At 38.1% G+C, this 16,691-nt stretch overlaps 1 protein-coding gene across 50 annotated transcripts in view; it reads left to right on the top strand.

The window, feature by feature from the left end:
- The window catches only part of HECTD1 (HECT domain E3 ubiquitin protein ligase 1), a 53,334-nt gene that overhangs the window by 1,851 nt on the left and 34,792 nt on the right, over positions 1-16,691 (top strand). For 16 of the 50 annotated variants that reach the window (XM_083608205.1, XM_083608187.1, XM_083608199.1 and 13 more), the window contains exons 2-13: positions 3,828-4,094; positions 8,089-8,323; positions 9,199-9,426; positions 10,450-10,731; positions 11,122-11,392; positions 11,601-11,677; positions 11,765-11,863; positions 12,619-12,733; positions 13,554-13,728; positions 14,089-14,227; positions 14,694-14,864; positions 15,469-15,691. In XM_083608205.1, coding sequence (XP_083464331.1) covers positions 3,955-4,094; positions 8,089-8,323; positions 9,199-9,426; positions 10,450-10,731; positions 11,122-11,392; positions 11,601-11,677; positions 11,765-11,863; positions 12,619-12,733; positions 13,554-13,728; positions 14,089-14,227; positions 14,694-14,864; positions 15,469-15,691 — 2,155 coding nt within the window. In that variant the 5' untranslated portion in view covers positions 3,828-3,954. Of the gene's footprint in view, positions 1-3,827; positions 4,095-8,088; positions 8,324-9,198; positions 9,427-10,449; positions 10,732-11,103; positions 11,393-11,600; positions 11,678-11,764; positions 11,864-12,618; positions 12,734-13,553; positions 13,729-14,088; positions 14,228-14,693; positions 14,865-15,468; positions 15,692-15,779; positions 15,825-16,691 lie in introns of all 50 variants that reach the window. The other 34 variants (XM_083608212.1, XM_083608168.1, XM_083608182.1 and 31 more) reach the window with 5 other exon arrangements.

The following is a 16,691-nucleotide window of genomic DNA, read 5'->3' as shown; positions in this document are numbered from 1 at the left end:
ATAAGAAAGAGTGATGTGTATCAGAATTTTTTTAAAACCTAGCAATACAACGTATCAGCAGTACATTAAGATAGTAATCCATATCAGTAGCCTATCAAATCACTGAGACCAATTTTTAAAAAAGAAACTTTAAAATATTTTTTTAAAAGCAACAATCACATAAAGTTTACTATCAATCTCTAAAAACTATAAAAAATTGAATGACAGCAAGAACAGAACTTTAGGAACAGATAAATAAGTAAGCAATGCCCAGAAGCAGTGGGAATGGCATACATAGCTTAGTGCATATATAGAAAGATATACCGGTAATTTGATGTAAAACAAGTCAATAAGGTATAGCATTCAAAATACATTCCCTGATCTCTCCATAGCATTGGAAGGCCACGCCAAAAAGTTTCAAAATAGTTAACAGTAAACCAGGTTACCAGAGCATGCACTTTTGTGGCCAAGCTATTCCTTTCCAGGAACAGTTGTAGCTGGTGAGGCAGCCAAAGGTTGCCATTTGCCATTGCCATTTGGACCTTTGGTGACTACTCCCAGGGACTACAAACTTGTTCCTTCAAGGGAGTGCAGTCCTATCTAGAGCAGGCTGTCTGCCTCATTCCCCAACATGAGAACCAACAACCCAAAGGACCTTCATCTTTCCAGGATTCAGTCACAATTTATTGACTGTAATCTAGTTCATTACAGTGGTCCAGCGCCTGCACACCCTCAGCTGACTTAGATGACAGAAGTAATAGAAGTGGTTGTCATGCCATCACCATCCCAAAGGTAAAGATACCCCTGCCCGTATGGGCCAGTCTTGCCAGACTCTAGGGTTGTGCGCTCATCTCACTCTATAGGCCGGGAGCCAGCGCTGTCCGCAGACACTTCTGGGTCACGTGGCCAGCGTGACAAGCTGCATCTGGCGAGCCAGCGCAGCACACGGAACGCCGTTTACCTTCCTGCTGGTAAGCGGTCCCTATTTATCTACTTGCACCCGGGGGTGCTTTCGAACTGCTAGGTTGGCAGGCGCTGGGACCGAACGATGGGAGCGCACCCCGCCGCGGGGATTCAAACCGCCGACCATGCGATCGGCAAGTCCTAGGCGCTGAGGTTTTACCCACAGCGCCACCCGCGTTACCCAAAGGTACCCAACTCCATATCCCTTAATGACTTCTCTAAATGGCTTCATATAGATATAAATAACTTGGGGGACAAGATGGATGCTTGTGGTATCCCACAGCGCAGCTGCTATGGGGAAGAGCAAAAGACTCAATGCAGCCCTTTGAAATTTATCCTGCAGGTAGAAGCAGAGCTACCATAACACCACGCCTGTAGATTTGGTCCAGCATAACCCCCTACCCTGCAGCATTGGTCCAGCAAGATACCATAGTCAGTGGTATCAGAAGCTGATTAAAAGTCCAAGAGAACCAACAGAGTCATACTATTCCTGTCTCTGTCATAAAGCTGCTCATTCATCAGGTTAACCAAGTCTGTTTTGGTTTCAAAGCCTGACCTGAAGCCAGACTGAAATTGGTCTAAATACTTTGATTCTTCTAAGAACACCTAAAGGTGGCCACTCCAGCACCTTGCCCAAGAAATGGGGCATTACCAACAAGGCATCCAGTCCCACAGTAGTAATGGGATATTATGTGGTGGAGATACCACCATTTTCTAATCACTGCTGCTTTCTGCCTGCCAGTGAATAAGGTGGGAGGAGTGGCTATTACTTTTACCTAGTGAGGTTGGGTTTTTAAAATTTCCCCACCCGTGGACTGCTATGGTGGGGGTGGGAATAACACTAGTTCCTGGGCTGGCATAGTTTTGCCACCATTTTTGGAGTATTTCATGAGAGTGAGATTTTGTAGGATTCTGTGGGTCAGGGTTTTGCCTGACATACCCACAGAATGTCTCCCTTTGTCCTTCACTGTGGATGATTGTTTCTGCCTGTGGAATAGCAGTGGCAGTAGACATCATTTCTCTGCTCACTGAGAAGGTCTGGAGGATCTGGACAGCTTTCTTGGGAGTTTAGGGTATGTTCTGTTAGAAAGATGCAGCTTTGAGCTCAGTGAAACTTTTAAGTAAATATGAATTGGCTTGGGCTGAAGCTGTGGGTAGTGCAGTCCAAAAGAGTGCTCCTAGTGTAGCCTGTAATTGCCACATTTGTTGGTATCTCTTCACTGATATACATACCTTCACTGATATACTGTTACAAATAGGCAGTCTGTTAGAGGGATGTTTGTGTCAAGGTGAATGAAAACAGCAACAATTGGAATTCTTTAAACCAAAATTTATTAGGGTAATAGTCAGTGTTGGTTATATTCAGAGTAAACTCATTGTAACTTATGGACAAGTACGTTGATTTCATTGAGTCTACTCTAAGTAATATTGAATATCACACTAACTTTATTTCCTTAAATATTTAAGGAATATTTGGTCATAATTAGCAATATTATGGCAGTAGAAAAAGTTCCTTCTTAGTCTTTAGGATTCATTTTAATCATTATGTGGTCACTACTTGAATCTTGGCGGGGATCATTATGTCAGTACCTTATAGCCTAAGAGGAAGATAAAAAATGCTTCAGTAGATGTTCCAGTTGTAAAAAAAAAAGCAACTTGATTATTATTTAGGAAGAGGATGTTAGTTCTTGAACTGCTAGTGTTCCGTTTTCCCTTTACAACCATAGTCATTTATTACAAGGTATAATTACAACATCAACAAATGAATGCATAGTATTAGATACTAGCACTGATGAAGTACTGGAACATCGTGATTGCGACATTTTGCTGGTGTTGCCCTTTTTGGAACTGCTGGGCTTGATGTTGCCACCTTCGCATAATCAACCTATGTGTTGTATGCAAAACTCTAACATGATGAATGAAAAGATATAAAGAAGATTAAAAGTTAGGGCAGAAAAGCATATCAAATTCCTGGGAACCACTATTAATTTTTTATGCATCAGGCTCCCTCTAACTAAAATCCTTAGGTATCAATACTAGTTCTGTATCCTTGGGTGATCAGGCACTTGGCACTTTTACAGCCCTGGATAAATTATTTTAATAACATGAGTAATGTTTAATATCTGAGTACTGTTCCAGTTACAGTGGTACCTCGGGTTAAGTACTTAATTTGTTCCAGAGGTCCGTTCTTGACCTGAAACTGTTCTTAACCTGAAGCACCACTTTAGCTAATGGGGCCTCCTGCTGCTGCCATGCTGCCAGAGCACAATTTCTGTTCTCATCCTGAAGCAAAGTTCTTAACCTGAAGCACTATTTCTGGGTTAACGGAGTCTGTAACCTGAGGCGTATGTAACCTGAAGCGTATGTAACCCGAGGTACCACTGTTCACTACATCTTTGGGCAGCACACGTACACACTTTTATATAGTGATATTTTTAAACATGTTTCTAGTTGTTATGGCTGCAGTGATAACCTTGAAACTGTTTTAGCAGTGCCTTGTGAAATCTTCCAACACAAGACCAATTCTGTTGGTCAAGGATGACACTGTGCAGCACTTTTTCAATGATTAGCACAAAGAAAATAAAGTATACTAAATCATCAGATATAATCTATTGTGCATAGTTTATCCTGACTGCAAGAATTAGGTTACTGTGGTGCACAATTATTTCTGAAGTGTGCATATTTTTTTGCAGTATCTGCTTGACAATTCTACACATATACTCGGAAATAAATTCCATTCAGTTCAATCAGGCTTTCTCCTGTATGTATAGAATTGCATGTATGTATGTATAGAATTGCAGCATAAAAATGTTGTGATACGGTTGGGAAGCACAATTTAAAATTTGACTGTACACCTCTTGATGGATTGCTTTTTCTTTTTTTAGGCGAAGACTACAGAAACCTGGGATCTTTGCAGAGTGGAAGATTTTTTGCACTCAAGTTATTCTGACCACATTTTAAAAATATTTTTGGGTTACTTTTTAATTTAAGAAAAGGCAGCTCTTTAAAATCATGGCAGATGTGGACCCAGATACATTGCTCGAGTGGCTGCAGATGGGGCAAGGAGATGAAAGAGACATGCAACTAATAGCTCTGGAGCAGTTATGTATGCTGCTTTTGATGTCTGACAATGTGGATCGATGCTTTGAAACGTAAGTAAATTTTTATTTTCATAATTTCATGCAGGCTTACATCTGCTGATCAATTTCATCCACATCACGCTGAAATACTGCTGTTTGAATTTGTTAACTAGTGTTTCTAGGCAGACTTGAGCAATACATTGACACCTGTAGTGATCATTAAAAGAAGTAAAAAAAAGAGCAGCTGTAGCACTATCTGTTTTAACATCAGGTTTGTAGTCTTGTTAAAGGCATGTTTCTTCTGGAGGCAGCTGGACTAATTTCCTTCTTGGGAGCTTGCTTGCTGCTTTTAGCATGCGTGCAGATCCTTGGGTATAACAAAAACATCTGCATTACAGCTTTTGCTCTACTTCATATGGATCTATTGGGGGGCAGAAGATAATTTTAATTAAGCGTGGTTCCAAAAAAGGTGACAGAAGCAAGATCATTTTTAAAAGATCAATTTTTCATTTCAAGTTCTTCTAATTCTTTATGCTCTGAAATATTTAAGATTAGTGTTCGGTTCAGTTACTGTTAACTTTAAAACTTAGCAGAGGGTTTCAGCTGTGCCCTGACTAAATAACAATTATAAAATGTTGCAGCTGTTAGCAGAAATAGATTTTAGTACTAACCTTAGAAATTATGGGTCATAGTGGACAAGTTTGTTTTCTAGTGCTTATACTATATCTTAATATTTTAAAACATGATTCTCTTCTGAGAAGCTGAACTGACAGTTAATAATTTTTAAGGTCTCTAAATTGTGTCATTTGCTGTGGATGACTGGAAACAATTATTAAATAAGATACCTTTACTTATTGATACATTAGGAAAGAACTGTGGAGATTTAATAAGGTGCCTTTTGTTTTTGAGATTAATAGGATTTTTTCTTTCCTTCAAGAGCTCGTAAGAGTAGTTGTTATTAGAACAATATTGCTTTAAAAGTTTTTCTTCTGAGCAGTAAACTGCTTTTTATTATGAACTAGAAAAGTTTCCCAGTTGTAATGAAATACATCTGCCAAGAGTAAGTAAACCCTTTGTTGTGACCAGAGAGCTTAAGAAACCACAAATTTTAGGGGGGAAATGGTAGCATGAATGCCTTGCCTGTTCTTGAGCCCCTATGTCTATTAGTCCTGGAACCATATTTTACCTAAAGTCAAGGAAAATGGAACATCTTTGCTATTTAAAAGTATGTTACTATGACTGAGAGCCTTAAAACCACAAACTTAAAATTAGCGAGATGGACACTGGAGATGCACTCTGGTTCTTAGTGGACTTAACTAGTTTAAATACAACCACTTTGGTATATAGGTTAGAAATTTGTTTGTAAAACTGTTGACTTTCAAAAAGCATTTTACAGGTAGTGATGTTCATTTCAGTCCTTCTGTCCTGTTAATATTAGTTGGTAGTGTTAAATCACCTTTCTGTGACTGTGATTCAGGGAGCCTGATCATTAGTCATCACATTTTTTTCACAGTAACACTTCAGAAAGTTTTAAATACTATATATACTTTGATGCAGTTACCACTGAATTTTAAAATGATTGCTTCCGCCCTGTGTTTTTAGCTTTTTATTTTAGCTGTAAGTAAGCAGCCTTGGGTCCATGTCCGGGAAACCATTAAGATATAAATAAATATAAATAATAAAAATATCCAGTGTTAGTCATACTTTGAATAGACTTGGTGGGAGAAATTCATTGTAGTTCTATGGCAATTGTTCCATCAGCATAAGCATTTCAGCTACTTAGAATGGTCCCCCTTCCTCCCCCCCCCCACCCGCACTGTTCTGGGGATTCTTTTGACACGCACCAAGCCAATTTGGGGAGGAGGGGGGGAAATCCTTGCACAGACTTCTGTTAGAGGGACTTGTTAGCTGAATATTGCCCTCAGAGTTTTAACCACAGAGCTAGAATTTATAGTTGAAGTTGTGCAGAACCATCTTTATTCAATTACCATAGTAAAATGGTTATGGGTAACTTTGGTGCATGGTGTTTCCTGTCTATTTGCTACTCTGTTTGTAAATTTCAGAAATCTTTAAATTTCCCTCTCTATTAAAACTAATTGTGACACTGGATTCATTTGTTAGGTAAATAATAACTCAGGAGTTTATTTTTTATTTTTTTTGTCTTTTTCTGTGGGGTAATGTTATTTATCTTGTATTTGTTTCATGATGTGTATGTGTATTTTGTCTCTGTTTTAAAGTATATTCCTTGCTAAAATGAGCAGCCCTGCTCAGGCATTGAATTCTGTGTGTTCCTAGGCTTGTCTGTGCTTCTATTTATATGTATACGTGAACATGCAATTTGCATGTTTACCTACAGAAAAGGAGGTTGGAATCTTTAATCCGGAGACAGTTACACACAATAGGGGTGATTGCACCAGGTTAATGCTATTTTACCAATGTTAATATGCTATTGCTTGCTTGGAGTAATTGGCAAGAACGGGAGGCAGTGGAAGACAGGAGTGCCTGGTGTGCTCTGGTCTATGGCGTCACAAAGAGTCGGACACAACTAATGACTAAACAACAACAACAAATAAAATTAAAAATAAATGTGAATAATATAGTATTTACTTAGGTTGAATTGTGGACAGTAAGTAAAATGGTTTTGCTGTTTGAGGCAACAAATGCGGTGTTACAGAGTAGCAAGATGGCTGGCTAGTCACTACAAGTTATTACCCAGGTTACCTAGACTCATGTTTCTTGAACAAAACTTTACAGTACTTAAATTCTTCCTATGGCAGCAATGGAAATGGACAGAATGGAGAGTTGCCATATGTGGAGAGGGACAGGCTCTAGGGATTCAGTAGGACTGCAGGTAGAATAAAGATTTAATTTATAGAATTTCTAAACTTTCAGGTTCATCCAGGTTCACTCAAACCTTCAGTGGTTTAGGGCCACTTTGCATGATTTTATGCAATAAGGTACTTAATGCTTACTGCCTCTTCCAGGCAAATTGGTTCCACTGTATCTCCAGGCATCTTCAAAACATTCTGGGTGGTGCCTTGTGGCAGCTCATGTATGGGCTGTTCCGAATGGTGGGCGGGCACATACAAAACTCTGGAGAAGCCACCCTATAGAGGAAGTACAAAATAGTTCCATGGAAGGTATATTGTGTGAAACAGCCTTTAGAAAGGTAGAATGGTGATGATAGTGAAACATATTGCTGATTAATTTCATAAACAGACACACATACATACACACATTTGATCCTGAACCTATTATTCAACCTAGGCAAGGAGGAGAACTGACCATTATCCTCATTATGGCAAGCCTTCATGTACTCAAAAGGTTTATCAAGTTAGTATGTCATGTATAAGAAGGCATTAATTTAACTATCCAGACAAAAGAACTGAAATCTGTCAAAATATGTTTCAGATGTGCAGAGTGGTCTCTATTGTCATTTGCTTATAGCGGTTTTGTTACCTTGAATTACTGGATTTTGACTTTTAATGGAGGTTTACTATGTAACTGAAATTAAAGCATAGGTCCTCTGTAAGTTCAGAAAAAAATACACAAAAATATTTTCACATACAGGCTTTTAACTAGTTTAGATTTCCTTTTCCATTCCAGATATAAATGGTGTGCTTATAACCAGAATATATGTCTACAGTTGTGGATATTGGTTTGGATCCAAAGTTGTTTGTGTGAGTCAAAGGCAGTTATGCACTTGCAGGAAGGTCCCTCCAATTGTTAACCGTTCTGTTTTCATTTTGTAGTCTCCTGTGCCACGAGTATCTTACAGAGGGTCAGCCAACTATTAGGAACATTTTTTTGCAGAGGGAGACTCAGACAGTGGGCAAGTGTTCTGTTCATGAAACTAAAATTAGTATTGAAGCCCATATCTGTGACCCCAGAACAGTTTGTAATCATTTTATTTTGTCTAGATGTTAAATCTAGACAGTGGCTCACAAAATCTTTCATAGAATTGTAGAGTTGGAAGGGACCCTGAGACCCCCTGCAATGGCGAAGATCACAGAAATGTATATGGAAATGTGTATGTTAGTGATGAGTAATCTGTCTCTTCTTGCAGATGTCCCCCTCGTACCTTTTTGCCAGCACTGTGCAAAATATTCCTTGATGAAAGTGCTCCTGACAATGTATTGGAGGTAACAGCTCGTGCTATAACTTATTATTTGGATGTATCAGCGGAATGCACTCGACGGATTGTGGGAGTGGATGGTGCTATCAAAGCACTTTGTAATCGTTTAGTAGTTGTTGAGCTTAACAACAGAACCAGCAGAGACTTGGCTGAGCAGTGTGTAAAGGTATGGTGTATTAATTTTCTTTCGTTACAGAAAATAAAGCTCCATGATAAGAAAATGTTTTTATAATAGTTGTCTACTTACAAGACCAGGACATAATTGCTTTAAATTTTGATATTTTAAGCAAAACAATAAAACTTCTGCAAAAATATACCCTTATCCCAAACAGTCTCAAGTAGATGCCTTAGTGGACAAATTGTCTTGAAAAGTGGGAAATCTAATTGCATTTCCACAATTGCTATTAACATTATTTGTAAAAACCTGTGTGAGATCCTGTTTGTGGATCTTCTGCAATGTATCTTGCTTGGCGCATAGATATTTGAACCTTGAGACTGCTAAAGCCATATATGACATAGCCTGTTAAAACTCATATGTCTTATCCAGTTACCTTAGGCTTGTGTATCTTCCAGACACAAACTGCTTCTGGTGTTCTAATATTAGATATGCATAACACTTTTTTAAACTGGGGCCCTGTTCAGTTGTTAGAAAACTGTAAATGTGTAGGAGGTGCAGGCCTGTGTGCTCCAGTTCCGCCCCCCCCCCCCCGCCCCCACTTGCCAAGTTGAGCTTCAAGGTCTGAAAAGAGCTTGTATGTGTGTCAGCACAGGGCTCCTGATCATGGATTCACGCATGCTTACAAACTCCCTTCAGATCTTTCTGCTCAACAGGGTAATGTTGGGGTGGAAGGGCAGGGCCAGCATACACAGCCCCCTATCTGTTACATGTTTATAGCTTTTTTTGGCACCATGAGAGGTTTAATGCATTCATACTGACGATTTTGATCAATAATATTTTTAAATAAAAAGTGAATAAGCGCTGGGAGAATTGAATTGGAAAGAATGCATGCTTTGCACTGTGTAATTCCATTTTCATTCTAGGTGTTGGAACTCATCTGTACCCGTGAATCAGGCGCTGTGTTTGAAGCAGGGGGGCTGAACTGTGTATTGACATTTATTCGTGACAGTGGGCACCTGGTTCATAAAGATACGTTGCATTCTGCTATGGCTGTAGTATCCAGACTCTGTGGAAAAATGGAACCTCAAGATTCCTCATTAGAGATTTGTGTTGAATCCCTCTCGAGTCTGTTAAAACATGAAGACCATCAGGTAAACAATTTAGAATATGTAATTGAAAGCACTGTAAATAGGTTACTCCAGAATTGAGAACTGTATAACAAATATTACGAAGAATTTAGTTCATATTGCCAGCACTGGCTAGTGCAAGTAAACAGTTGTATGGTAGTAGGATTAATTTCAAGTAGCATGAAATCCTTGGCTCTAATGTAACTTTTAATTTTTATTCCTATGGAGAATTAGAGGATTTGCAGTTGGCTTTTTTATGGAAACGGGAAGGAAAAAAATGTTCTTTTTTTACATGTGGAAGTTATATTTTACTCACGGTGATCAGTAAACAGTGATCTGTTTACACTTTGTGCTTTAATATAATTTCACATAGAGTGAAATTAAAGCCAAAGAGTTTCCTCCATAACTGCAAACTTTTGCACAAATGAAAGCTTTGGGACTGCCATAGAACCTGCCTAATTTTTATGGAAACTCTTGCACAAGCTTTTGTGGAAGTATTTATGGAAAAGCACTAGCTGCTATTTAAACTTAAGATAGTGCACATGGTATCTCCTCCCCATTTTATCTTCACATAAATCCTGGGAGGTAGAAGAGAAAGTGATGTCAAAGGTCACCAGTGAGCTTTGTGGCTGAATGTAGATTTGACCCTGGGTCTCCTGGGTCTTAGTCTGATACTTTTAACCACTATACCACAGTAACTCTCTAATGAGGATTTGTGGTATTCTTTCTTAGGTGCTAGGATTTGCACTTGAACAGTTGTGTGGATGCTGTTTGGGTCAGAGATTATTCATCCCACACATATCTGTAACGTAATGCTGTGTCTCATTTCCCCAATTACAATCCCTATGTAGAACTTGCATTAGAAAATGACTGTTGTCGTAAAAGAAATCATTCATAGCTAAGAAAGTATAGAAGCTGTGGAGAGATATGAAACAGTGTTCTTGTATAATTTACTAAATGTCAATATTGAAGCTTTTATTTTAAATTTGCTGTCTTTCAAATCTTGGTCTGTGTGATACTTTTTAACCATATGATTTGTTCCTTCAGGTTTCAGATGGTGCACTGCGTTGCTTTGCTTCGTTAGCTGACCGATTTACACGCCGTGGAGTTGATCCAGCGCCATTAGCCAAACATGGGCTAACTGAGGAGCTATTATCTCGAATGGCTGCAGCAGGTGGCACAGCTTCAGGACCATCTTCAGCCTGTAAACCTGGCCGGAGTAGCACAGGAGCACCATCTGCAACTGCAGATTCCAAATTAAGTAACCAGGTGTCAACTATTGTAAGCCTGTTATCAACACTCTGCAGAGGATCTCCAGTAGTAACACATGTAAGAATTTCTTTGTTAAATATCTATTTTATTAAAAATTAAGCTTTACTTTTTGGCAGATATTGTATGTATATTCTTTGTTTCTTTAATTTTCTGTCATCATCATAAATAAGAATAAATTTGTGTAGACCTTCCTTTATTTCACATTCTAAAATCCTTAAAATGTTAATTGTTACTGCTACATTTGAACTTTGCTTATACTCCCTCCCTCAGCTCCTTTGGGAGGAAGGATGGAATGTAAATTGAAATAATAATAATAATAATAATAATAATAATAATAATAATAATAATAAAAAATTTAGCTTTTTTATATGGAGATGCAATCCCTTTCTCATTGGATTTTCTAAAGTCCTGTATATTTTTATTGTTCAGACTTTTAATTATTTCCAGGATCTCCTAAGATCTGAGCTTCCAGATTCTATAGAGAGTGCATTGCAGGGTGATGAAAGATGTGTACTTGATACCATGCGTTTGGTAGATCTTCTTTTGGTGCTACTGTTTGAAGGACGGAAAGCCTTGCCAAAGTCTAGTGCTGGATCTACAGGCAGAATCCCAGGATTGCGTAGACTTGATAGTACTGGAGACCGTTCCCATCGGCAGCTGATAGATTGCATCCGCAGCAAAGATACCGATGCCCTAATAGATGCTATTGACACAGGTGGTAAGCAAATGACCTTTATTTGACATTGTAATTTCTAGTTTGCTTCTTAATGTTTATCTCTATAATGGATGGGCTCTAAGAATAATATTTTTGTTGAAAATTATTTTTAGCTTGTTTGATATGCAGGGTAGAATACTGAGACTTAACATTTTGTTTTCATTTATATTGTTGCAAACATATAATGACACTTTCTTTTCCACTTCTCTAGCTTTTGAAGCAAATTTTATGGATGATGTAGGACAAACTCTCTTAAACTGGTCCTCTGCTTTTGGAACTCAGGAAATGGTAAACAAGGAAAAGAAACTTTATTTTGATTTTCTGCATAAAGGAAATGATGCAAGTAAAAATAAACTGTTGCTCATCTGTAAACAGGTTGAATTTCTCTGTGAACGAGGTGCTGATGTTAATAGGGGTCAGCGGTCATCATCCTTACATTATGCAGCATGTTTTGGAAGACCTCAGGTAGCAAAGGTGATTTTTAAATATTTATCTTTTCTATCATAACAAATCATTCCATCCCTTATCAGCATTTAGACCAGCTGAAGTATGTGTTTTTTAAAAGTGTCCTGTCCCTTAATACTTCATGTTTGGCATATGCGATTTTTATTTTTTGGAAACACATTTATTTAGTGTGTGTTTGTGCCCTTGGCAAATATGAAAGTTGTGCAAAACTCTTCACAAAAACATAACAATGTAACATATCTCACCATCTCAATAGCTGCCTTCAGACAACCCTCAGTGATCTGGATTATTTTGAGCAAGAGCAGTGTATATGTCCTCCTTCCTTCTGTAAAGCATTCCTTAGTTTTTGAAACAAAAACCAGTTTGCTATGATGAAATCAGAAACCAATTTATATTGTCTCGTAGAACATCTCCCCTTCCACCACTGTTCCCCATCCACACAAAATCAAAAACATTAACCATTTGGTTCTTACATTCTCCAGAGAATGTAACCATTTGCTGAACCAGCAAATTAGTAGGAGTGCTTACTCCAAACTAGAATCAATTCTGGTTTGGAGCAATAATTCAAACTGTAGCCAGCTGGTTTAGATATCACAACATATTGTGACTTGATTCAAATAGTAAGTAAGGGATGGTGCCCTTTAGGAGAGGGAGGGAGGAAGTCATGAATCTGTTCCGTGCATAGTCAGAGGAACCTAAATTGTACCATTGACATACTGAGTAGCTTTTTTATTCCAGTAATTCTGGTAATAACTTGCTTTTAGACTCTCTTGCGACATGGTGCCAATCCAGATTTGAGAGATGAAGATGGAAAGACTCCTTTGGACAAAGCTCGTGAAAGAGGGCACAGTGAAGTAGTGGCTATTCTTCAATCTCCAGGTTAGTGTAAAAAGATTCCAGGAAGTTTTTGTCAAAGTAAAGCAATGGTTGAATTTAAGTTGAATTTAATAAGGTAGAATTCAATCTGTGCCATAAGATAGCAATTTTTTAAAAAAAAAATACTGCTGAAATATTATCAGTTTGATTATTTATTATCAGTTTTCTTGAAATAGACTGCATTCAGCCATAAGCTCACTGTTGCCCTGTTTCAAAACAAATGGAACTAGTATAAGAGATGGTTTTTTCACGTAGCTATGACAGCCGAATGTCCAGAAAAAAATGCCGTAATAGTCTGTGGCATAATATTTTTGTGGGGGTTAGGGCAGAAGAGTAACAACAGCCTGACATGGCAGTGTCTTGTCTCACTTCTTTCTGAAGCTTTACATGCAGCTATCAACTATGGTATGAGCAGGCCAACTGAAATCCTGCTGTAGGCGCAAGCACACAAAAACAAAACATTTTAGGTGGTGGATGAGAAGGAGAATGGGTTGGGTTACAACCCTCTTCACGTGACAGAGGCAGGAAGGCAAGGGTTTTTCTTTAAGATTCTTTGTACTTCTGTAAAACTTGGGATTCCTCCAGAGTCTGCCAATACCTCTGTCTTTGCATGGGCACTGCCTTTTCAGCTATATAACCATGTGCACTCTTCCCCAGAGATAGGAAATAGAATATAAGATGTAACTAGACAAATCTATAGTAGTCTATTGTGGAGATTCTTACCCTAGTCTGTATCTGCATTGGAAAGGAAATTGTTTATATGTGGTTTCTTTAAAACAATTTTGAAACTCATATCAGTGTTAATAGTTGTCTACAATTATAGGTGACTGGATGTGTCCAGTTAACAAAGGCGATGAAAAGAAAAAGAAAGATTCAAACAAAGATGAAGAAGAATCAAATGAGCCCAGAGGTGATCCAGAAATGGCACCAATATATTTGAAAAGACTGCTGCCTGTATTTGCTCAAACTTTTCAACAAACTATGCTGCCTTCAATAAGGTACAAAGGGGAAAGGGCTGTGTGTACATGTGGAGATTCACATGCTATATTGTGTGGCTAGAATACTTTCAAGGATCTGGATTTTCAAGAATGACCAAGCCAAAAGCAAAGCAAAATCTGGATGATTTATATATGGTGGTATGTTGAATGGAATTCGAAAAACGCAAATCAGCAATGACCCAACTCCAAGTCCAGCTTGTAGCTTGGCCAGAGTCAGAATATTTTGTTACCTGATGATAACAATAGACAGCATGTAAAGTGGGTAGCAATTCAATGCATTTACCAATATGTTGTGCTCTTCTAAGTATGTATGTTTCCCGTTTCATTCTTTAAAATATTATTTCTCTCTCTTTCTAAAAGGAAAGCAAGTCTTGCTCTCATTAGAAAAATGATTCATTTTTGTTCTGAAGCTCTTCTAAAAGAGGTTTGTGATTCTGATGCTGGGCATAATTTGCCTACTGTTCTGGTAGAGATCACTGCTACTGTTCTAGATCAAGAGGTAATTGTTATCTTTCTATTTCTTTTCTTTTCTAATGACATCAGTTTAGTTTTTATGTGTGGTGGAGCATTGAAATGCTTAGTTCAGGAAGTTACTGGAAGTTTAAGAACAAATTAGATGTGCCTCTGAATAGATTAGATTAAGTGGATTCAGTATAAGAAGCAAAGAGATTGATTGTGATGCTTCGTATAGAAATATCCCATTGGAATTGGGATTGATTGTGATTCCCTGTTGGGTGTACAGTAGGTTTGTTAATCTGTGAAATGGCCCTACATTTCTTGTCTCAGGAAGGATTACTTCTCAAAAATTAGACTTAACACTTTCCTGCAGTGGTATGGCCATGAGTGATTGCCTTTCTGTTGGGAGTGGTGGGTGTTAATTATGTAATAAATGTTTAACTGTACATCAAGATATACAGTGAATTACTGTACATCCCTATTATTTTACTTCTGTGCAACTTTTACAGGATGACGATGATGGCCACTTGCTAGCATTACAGATTATAAGAGATTTGGTTGATAAAGGAGGTGACCTGTTCTTGGATCAGCTCGCTAGGCTTGGTGTGATAAGTAAAGTTTCAACTTTGGCAGGACCAACCTCTGACGATGAGAATGAAGAAGAATCTAAACCAGAGAAAGTAAGTACGCAATATTTGAATGCATATATGTCCCAACTGCTGTCTGGGATGCCTTAATGTGAATAAATATCAGTGAAAAGTACATTAAATTCTAGTAATGGGTTGCTGGACCTAATGTGTTAACACTCATTTAAGAAACTTTTTTGGTGCTGCAGTCTGTTGCCTTCTGCTTGGATAGGAGAGAAAAGGGCAAACTTGTCTTGTGTCTCTAGTATGCTTTTAAGATACAGTGGTATCTCGGGTTACATACACTTCAGGTTACAGACTCCGCTAATCCAGAAATAGTGCTTCAGGTTAAGAACTTTGCTTCAGGATGAGAACAGAAATCGTGCTCCTGCGGCACGGCAGCAGCAGGAGGCCCCATTAGCTAAAGTGGTGCTTCAGGTTAAGAACAGTTTCAGGTTAAGAACGAATTAAGTAACGTAACCAGAGGTACCACTGTACCAGTTTTTAAGTGTCTTTCTGTATATTATATTCAGACAGTGTCTGCTGAAATTCTAAGTGTTTATGTAAGAATGTAGCCTGCAGGTATACTTGTTGTGTTTTACAATTTATTCCTTAAGGAATTCCACAGCCAATGAATTTAAACTATCTTGCTTTACAGGAAGACGAACCTCAAGAAGATGCTAAAGAGTTGCAGCAGGGTAAACCCTATCACTGGAGAGACTGGTCAATCATTAGGGGAAGAGACTGCTTGTATATTTGGAGTGATTCTGCAGCTTTGGAGCTATCAAATGGTAGCAATGGCTGGTTCAGATTTATATTGGATGGGAAGCTAGCTACAATGTATTCCAGTGGCAGCCCTGAAGGAGGATCTGATAGTTCAGGTACAATGTTGTTCTCAACTAATACTTTAAAGATATCATAAGAATCTTACATTTTATATATTTGATTTTGAGACATTCTTTTTTACAGGAATTGGCTCACTAAATAGTAAAGGATGTAAACAGGTGGAAGGTGGTCAGTTTATTGTGATGCTTTTGTCAACTAGCATGTGACAGCAACTGACTTCTTTGTAACTGTGTTCAGTGAACATCTTAGCTTCATTCTGTCTTCATTTCTTTCCATGCATACTAATATTAGTCAAACAGTAATTAAAAGGCAATATTTAGTGGTAATCCACTGCATTTCAGGTAAAGCAAGTTGGAATGATGATGACGTGGCTTGCAACTTGCTAGCAGAATGAAATTGCATGTGTGTGAAAAGTGGTGCAAAGTTTCTCATCAGGTGGATCAGAACTGAGAAACTGAAAGACATTGAGCTAGAAGTTTCACATTGTACTTAAGCTATCTGTAGCTCTTAAACATAGTTGATATTGCTTGCTGCCCCCTTTTCACTGCCAAGTGTGCAGTGAATTGTAAGATTGCTTTATTCCGTTGAACAATTGCTGTAATAGATCTTCTGATTCAAATTCTCAGGAAATTGCTTTTTCCAGTAGTGTGAGGCTACAGGCTGGTTCTGATGCTTCGGTCAAAGCTTTTCTGTTCAGTTCTTAAACTCTACTTATTCATAAAATAGCTTTTTAATTATCTCATGCTAATTTTATCAGTTTTTAGATTTGGGGTGATAGAATTTAAAGCTATAGCAACATAAGGCTATAGCAACATAACTTGGCAGTATAATTTTCAGCTAATTTCCTGATCTGCAGGGATCATGGAAATGCAAAGACAGCTATCTCTGCTTTCATATTCACTTTTTGACAGCTTGATGGATATTTCATTTATAATGGATACCTGTTTATAACGCTGGACTATAGAGACCTGGTAAAGTAGTAGGCTGACTACATGAGTTTCTGAGATTTGGGCCTAAGGACAGTGGAATGGGAGC

Source organism: Podarcis filfolensis (assembly GCF_964270895.1).
Source record: "Podarcis filfolensis genome assembly, chromosome: 1".
Taxonomy (NCBI): domain Eukaryota; kingdom Metazoa; phylum Chordata; class Lepidosauria; order Squamata; family Lacertidae; genus Podarcis; species Podarcis filfolensis.
Note: the sequence above shows the minus strand (reverse complement) of the source record. Positions and strands in the feature narration are given on the sequence as shown.